The 7,494-nt window shown below is 42.1% G+C and overlaps 1 protein-coding gene across 1 annotated transcript in view; it reads left to right on the forward strand.

The window, feature by feature from the left end:
• The window catches only part of DNAAF4 (dynein axonemal assembly factor 4), a 70,333-nt gene extending 64,010 nt beyond the window's left edge, over nt 1-6,323 (forward strand). Inside the window, exons 8-9 of the mRNA XM_017881275.1 lie at nt 2,459-2,564; nt 5,852-6,323. Of these exons, the coding sequence (XP_017736764.1) occupies nt 2,459-2,564; nt 5,852-5,961 (216 nt within the window). The 3' untranslated portion in view covers nt 5,962-6,323. The remainder of the gene's footprint in view (nt 1-2,458; nt 2,565-5,851) is intronic.
• The last annotated feature ends 1,171 nt before the right edge of the window (nt 6,324-7,494 follow it).

A 7,494-nucleotide genomic window follows, 5' to 3' on the forward strand; every position in this document is an offset into this window, starting at 1 on the left:
TTTTTTTTTTTTTTGAGATAGAATCTGGCTCTGTCACCCAGGCTGGAGTACAGAGGTGTGATCACAGATCACTGCAGTCTCCGCCTCCCAATCTCAAGTGATCCTCCCACCACAGCCTCCCAAGTAGCTGGGACTATAGGCATACATCACCACACATAGCTAATTTTTGTATTTTTTGTAGAGATGGGGCTTGGCCATGTTGCCCAGGCTGTTCTCCAACTCCTGGGCTCAAGTAGTCCTCCTGCCTCACCTTTGCAAGGTGCTAGGACTACAGGTGTGAGCCACCTCACCTGGCCCACCCTTTTTCTTATTAAAGTTTTGCAGACTCAGCCGGGCACTCTGGCTTACGCCTGTAATCTCAGCACTTTGGGAGACCGAGGCAAGCAGATCACCAGAGGTCAAGACCAGCCTGCCCAACATGGTGAAACCCCATCTCTACTAAAAACACAAAATTTAGCCAGCTGTGGTGATGGGTCTGTAGTCCCAGGCTACAGGAGAGGTTGAGGCAGGAGAATCACTTCAACCCAGGAGGCAGAGGTTGCAGTGAACTGAGATCATGCCATTGCACTCCAGCCTAGGTGACAGAGTGAGATTCCATCTCAAAAAAAAAAAAAGTTTTGCAGACTCAGTGCATGGTAGAAGGAAGAACACTTGGTTTTCCCTTGTTATCTCTACCACGTGTGCAGTAAAACGATATCCCTTTTTTAAAAAAAATTTTAAGGTTTTTTTTTTTTTTTTGAGACGATGTCTTTCTCTGTCACCCAGGCTGTAGTACATTGGTGTGACCTCTGCTCACTGCAACCTCTTCCTCCCAGATTCAAGAGATTCTCCTGCCTCAGCCTTCCAAGTAGCTAGGATTATAGCTGCACACCACCACACCTGGCTAATTTTTGTAGTTTGTGTTTTGTTTTGTTTTGGTTTTTTTTTTTTTTTTTTTTTGAGACGGAGTTTTGCTCTTATTGCCCAGGCTGTAGTGCAATCGCAATCTCAGCTTACAACAACCTCTGCCTCCTGGGTTCAAGCAATTCTCCTGCCTCAGCCTCCTGAGTAGCTGGGATTACAGGCATGCGCCTCCACGCCGGGCTAATATTGTATTTTTAGTAGAGATGGGTTTCTCCATGTTGGTGAGGCTGGTCTCAAACTCCCGACCTCAGGTGATCTGCCCACCTCAGCCTCCCAAAGTGCTGGGATTACAGGCTTGAGCCACCATGCCTGGCCTAATTTTTGTATTTTTAGTAGAGATGGGGTTTCACCATGCTGGCTAGGCTGGTTTCAAACTCCTGACTTCAGGTAATCCACTCGCTTCAGCCTCCCAAAGTGCTGGGATTACAGGCATGAGCCACCACACCCAGCAAAATTTTTTTAAGTTTTTAATTTTTAAGAGAGAGCCTGTTGCCCAGGTGAGAGTGCAGTGGCTCACTGCAACCTCAAGCTCCTGGGCTCAAGTAATCCTTCTGCCATGGCTTCCCAAAGTGCTAGGATTACAGGTGTGAGTCACCATGCCCAGCCCAGATATCGCTACAGTCATTTTCTCATTTACAGGGTAACTTAGTATATTCTACTTTCCATTACTAGTATTTCATGTGAATGTCTCGAACTTCTACAGCTTTTTCTTTTTTCCATATCTAGATAACTTGTTTTAAGGGAATATCATGTGCAAAATCTCTTAGGTAGCTTCTTGAGATTGAGGATATGGAGGACACAACCAAGTCCTCATACTTTGATATCATACTACTTTTATGATCCAGTTTTTCTTTGACTCTCACAATGCAAACAAATATTTACTGAATGAATGAATAAGCTGAGTACAATCTGAATACAAAAGCCCACAAACGCTATTTAATAATTCCTCCTAGTAAAAATAAAGCTGTGGAGATGTGAAATGATAAGCCTAACAATAACCTTGGAGGGGTATGAATCCCATACAGGAGCAATTGAAAAATTCCTTAAGTTGTTCAACATATCTCTTCTGGAAGACCTGATAATAATTATTTGTTATATATATATTTGTGTGTGTGTGTGTGTATATATATATATATTTGGTAAATTCCTATAGCAGCTAAGCTAAAATTTAGGTGAGGACTGGAGGCCTTTTTTTTTTTTTTTTTTTGAGATGGAGTCTTGCTTTTGTTGCCCGGGCTGGAGTGCAGTGGCCACGATCTCAATTCACTGAAACCTCCGCCTCACGGGTTCAAGCATTTCTCCCGCCTCAACCTCCCAAGTAGCTAGGACTACAGGTGCGCACCACCACACCCAGATAATTTTTGTAATTTTTTAAGTGGAGACAGGGTTTGGCCATGTTGGCCAGGCTGGTCTCAAAATCCTGACCTCAGGTGATCCACCCACCTCAGCCTCACAGAGTGTTGGGATTACAGGTGTGAGCCACCATGCCCAGCCTTTTGCTTGTTTAAATTAAGAAATTATAACTTTCATGTAATAATTATATATATTTTGTAAGGCACTGGAATTACTGATGCCACCTGTTATAGACAATGCTAATGCAAGAATGAAGGCACATGTACGACGTGGAACAGCATTCTGTCAACTAGAATTGTATGTAGAAGGTAAGGAATTGATAGAAATGGTTTAAGTCCAAAATTATACTCTGAAAAAAATGTCATTGGAATTATTTAAGATCATGACTTTGAAGGACTCCATTTTTAAATTTTTTAGCATTTAATTTATTCTTAGTAATGTCTGCAGCATATCTGACAATGCATTATTTCTAAATTATATTTTAAAAATTCATTGTAGAAGGGAATTAAAATAAGTGTGAACAACAAGTTTCAGCCTAAAAAAATGCTATATTGACTGGGTACAGTGGCTCACGCCTGTAATCCCATCACTTTGGGAGGCAGAGGCGGGCGGATCACCTGAGGTCAGGAGTTCGAGATCAGCCTGACCAACATGGAGAAACCCTCTACTAAAAATACAAAATTAGCTGGGCATAGTGGCTCATGCCTGTAATCTCAGCTACTTGGGAGGCTGAGGCAGGAGAATCGCTTGAACCCGGGAGGCGGAGGTTGTGGTGAGCTGAAATTGCGCCATTGCCCTCCAGCCTGGGCAATAACAGCGAAACTCCTTCTCAAAAAAAAAAAAAAGGCTATGTTACCAGACAACTCTTCAGAGAAATATATGTGATAAATCTAGGGTGTGGTGCTTCACCCTTGTAATGAAGGGTGGCTTGAGGCCAGGAGTTTGAGACCAGCCTGGGCAACATAGTGAGACCCTGTCTCTCTTTTTTTTGAGACGGTGAGCGGAGTCTCGCTGTGTCACCCAGGCTGGAGTGCAGTGTGCCAGATCCTCACTGCAAGCTCCGCCTAAACCGGGTTCCGCCTTCTCGCTGCCTCACCTCCCGAGTAGCTGGGACTACAGGCGCCGCCACCTCGCCCGGCTAGTTTTTGTATTTTTAGTAGAGATGGGGGTTTCACCGTGTTTAGCCAGGGATGGTCCTCGATCTCCTGACCTTGTGATCCGCCCGTCTCGGCCTCCCAAAGTGCTGGGGATTCCAGGCTTGAGCCACTGCTCCGCGCCGCCGAGACTCGTGTCTCTTAAAAAAAAAAAAATACATGACAGGCCAGGCGCGGTGGCTCATGCCTGTAATCTGAGCACTTTGGGAGGCCGAAGCAGGCGAATCACAAGGTCAGGAGATCGAGACCATCCTGGCTAACACGGTGAAACCCCATCTCTACTAAAAATAAAAAAACAAAATTAGCCGGGTGTGGTGGCAGGTGCCTGTAGTCCCAGCTACTCAGGAGGCTGAGGCGGGAGAATGGCGTGAACCCGGGAGGCAGAGCTTGCAGTGAGTCAAGATTGTGCCACTGCACTCCGGCCTGGGTGACAGAGCAAGACTCTGTCTCAAAACCAACCAACCAACGCACCAAACAAACAAAAAACATGATAAAATATATAAATGATTTGAGATATCATGGATATTTATCTCAAAGCGCTTCCTTGGTCATAGCCTGTATGTATGTATGTATGTATTTGTGTGTCTATGTGTGTGTATACACACACACCTAAGCTCGGAAATAACGGATCTACCATAGTGCATGCATATTGCTTATATTTGTTAGATTGTATTAAGGTCTGTAATTTAGCTCCATGTATACAGAAAACATACCATTTATTTTATTTTATTTTAAATAGATTTAGGTGGCCAGGTGCAGTAGCTCACACCTGTAATCCCAGAACTTTGGGAGACCAACATAGTGAAACCCCATCTCTACCAAAAATACAAAATTAGCTGGGTGTGGTGGCACATGCCTGTAATCCCAGCTACTTGGGAGGCTGAGGCAGGGGAATCACCTGAACCTGGGAGGCGGAGGTTGCAGTGAGTCGAGATTGTGCCATTGCATTCCAGCCTGGGCAACAGGAGCGAAACTCCGTCTCAAAAGCAAAAAAGATAAAAAAACCAAAAACTATATATATATATATATATATATAGTTGCAGTTATTTGCAGTTACTCATGCTGCACCAAAGGCAAAATTTTGTAGTAGCCAAAGTTTATCTTCAAGGCTTCTCCTCCCATACCTCCCTAAGGAGAAGCCTGTTCAGCTTCCATTCACTCAAGGCCTAAAGGCCACCTTGATGATGTCTTGCCAGGGCTCCAGGCTATACATTGTTATTATTTCTGTTTTCATTTTTAAAGTTGGTTCTGCCATTTGTAGATTTTTTTCTAACCAAGGCATCCACATTGGGTTTATATGCCCCAACCTTTTTTAAATGTCTTATTCAATTTCAGGAGGATAAAGATGACCAAGACAGGAATGAAAGGTTCTTTAGAAATTATGGTATCATAGATTGTTTTGAGTTACAAAGACCCCTTCTTTTAAAGATGAGAAAGTTGAGGCTTTGAGAAGTTCAGTGAATTGCCTGAGCTGGCATAGCAAATCAATAGCATTTTAGGGAGTAGAACTCAAGTTTCCTTACTCTGAAATAAATATCTTTTCCATTGCGTTTTGTGTAAAGATTGAGATCCAGTTACATATTTTTAACAAGCAGTAGACAATGCTTTCATTTTTAACCATTTTTTCTCAAAGGAATTCTGTACATATAATAGCTACAGAAAGAAGCTTATACTACCGGCTGGGCGCAGTGGCTCACACCTGTAATCCTAGCACTTTGGGAGGCTGAAGCGGGCGGATTGCCTGAGTTCAGGAGTTTGAGAACAGCCTGGGCAACAGCCGTCTCCACTAAAATACAAAAAATTAGCCGGGCGTGGTGGTGAGCACCTGTAGTCCCAGCTCCTCGGGAGGCTGAGGCAGGAGAAGGGCGTGAACCAGAGAGGCGGAGCTTGCAGTGAGCTGAGATCGTGGCACTGCATTCCAGCCTAGGCGACAGAGCGAGACTGTCTCCAAAAAGAAAAGAAAAGAAAAGAAAAGAAAGCTTATACTACGTTCTAGTCTATGAATAAAGTATGGTTTAAGTCTACAAAAAATATTTATTTATTTATTTTGAGACGGAGTCTCGTTCTGTAGCCCAGGCTGGAGTACAGTGGCGCCATCTTGGCTCACGGCAACCTCCACCTCCTGGGTTCAAGCAATTCTCCTGCCTTGGCCTCTTATTTATGTCATAATGAGTTTAAGTTGTTAGTTTATTTGTGCATGAATTTAAAATAACTGTTGCTTACAGAACATTGAATAAAATAATAATTCCCTAAATCACTGAAAAATTTCTGCAATCTTATAGAGATACTACTATGTGTGTAAAGATGGGAATCCAATTTACAACTTGGTACTTGTCCTGAACCATGCTACTAGTGGTTATTTTTATTTTAAACAACTATTGTCTAGATAAAAGAAGTACTAATAAAATATTGTATTAATCATCATTGCTATATAAACACAGGCCTACAGGATTATGAAGCGGCACTTAAGATTGATCCATCCAACAAAATTGTACAAATTGATGCTGAGAAGATTCGGAATGTAATTCAAGGAACAGAACTAAAATCTTAATGACTATTAGAGGTAACTAAGTATTGTTATAAGTTTTTTAAAAAGACTTGGAGGCATTAGGAATCTTTGTACATATTATGGCCAATTGTACAGAATTGCTTTGTTTAGTACTCTAGTTCTGTAGAGGGCAAAATATTATAAATCTATACAAAATAAACTGACTTGAATCATTTCTGAATAAATATAAATAAGAATCTATTTTAATTCCTTATTTCTTCATATTAATACATACGTATACATTTTTGTGTTACTGAATTAAGCTTGCCCTTGTAACAAAATATATTTTGGTATAGTTACCAGGACACTTACTGATTAATTTTTAACAAGGTAGAATTTTAAAATAAAAGATTGTTTATAAATAACTTTTGTTTGTATCAATATACCATTTAATTGACTGAATGGTTGACTTTGGTATAATAAATGTTGACAGGTTTTCCGTTAGTTTCCAAATGCACAGAACCTTATTTTTTGTTTAATACTTCTCTAATGCTTGTTCAAGATTAGACTAGTTCAGCCTAGTATAAAATAACTGTTCAGAAAACTTATCTTCAACTTCAGTTGTAGGCTGTGCACCTGAAAACCGGTCATATTTCATAACACTATCTGGTGAAGATAAATTTTTGAGCGAAATAGTTCTCTAGTACCTCCAAGTAGACAAGGGGGGAAAAGAACAAAGGGTAAGATATTAACCTGGAATATTATGGTATTGGCATTGGATTGCACCACCATTTGTGTTGTATCACTGGGATTATGCAGGTGTTAAGCACAATAGCACAGCTTCCCTTTTGCATGTAGTTATTGTAATTCTTTAATTAAATTTTAAAGGTTTTTTTTGTTTTGTTTTATTTTTGAGATGGAGCCTCCCTCTGTTGCCCAGGCTGGAGTGCAATGGCACAATCTCGGCTCACTGCAACCTTCTCCTCCCAAATTCAAGTGATTCTCCTGCCTCAGCCTCCCTAGCAGCTGAGATTACAGGTGCCCACAACCACGCCCAACTACTTCTTTTTCTCTTTTGTTTTGAGGCAGAGTATTGCTCTGTCGCCCAGGCTGGAGTGCCTGGCATGATCTCGGTTCACTGCAAGCTCCACCTCCCGGGTTCAGGCGATTCTCCTGCCTCAGCCTCCCGAGTAGCTGGGACTACAGGCGCCCGCTACTACGCCCGGCTAATGTTTTTGTATTTTCAGTAGAAATGGGGTTTCACCATGTTAGCCAGGATGGTCTCAATCTTCTGACTTCGTGATCCGCCCGCCTAGGCCTCCCAAAGTGCTGGGATTACAGGTGTGTGAGCTACCACCGTATCCGGCCTTTTTTTTTTTTTTTTTTTTTTTTTTTTTTGAGATGGTGTTTCACTCTTGTTGCCCAGGCTGGAGTGCAGTGGCCTGATCTCAGCTCACTGCAACCTCTGCCTCCCGGGTTCAAGTGATTCTCCTGCCTCAGGCCTCCCAAGTAACTGGGATTACAGGCGCCACCACGCCTGATTAATTTTTTGTATTTTTAGTAGAGACAAGGTTTCATCATGTTGGCCAGGTTGAT

The sequence above is a fragment of the Rhinopithecus bieti genome, unplaced genomic scaffold (genome assembly GCF_001698545.2).
Source record: "Rhinopithecus bieti isolate Rb0 unplaced genomic scaffold, ASM169854v2 scaffold_1106, whole genome shotgun sequence".
Classification (NCBI taxonomy): domain Eukaryota; kingdom Metazoa; phylum Chordata; class Mammalia; order Primates; family Cercopithecidae; genus Rhinopithecus; species Rhinopithecus bieti.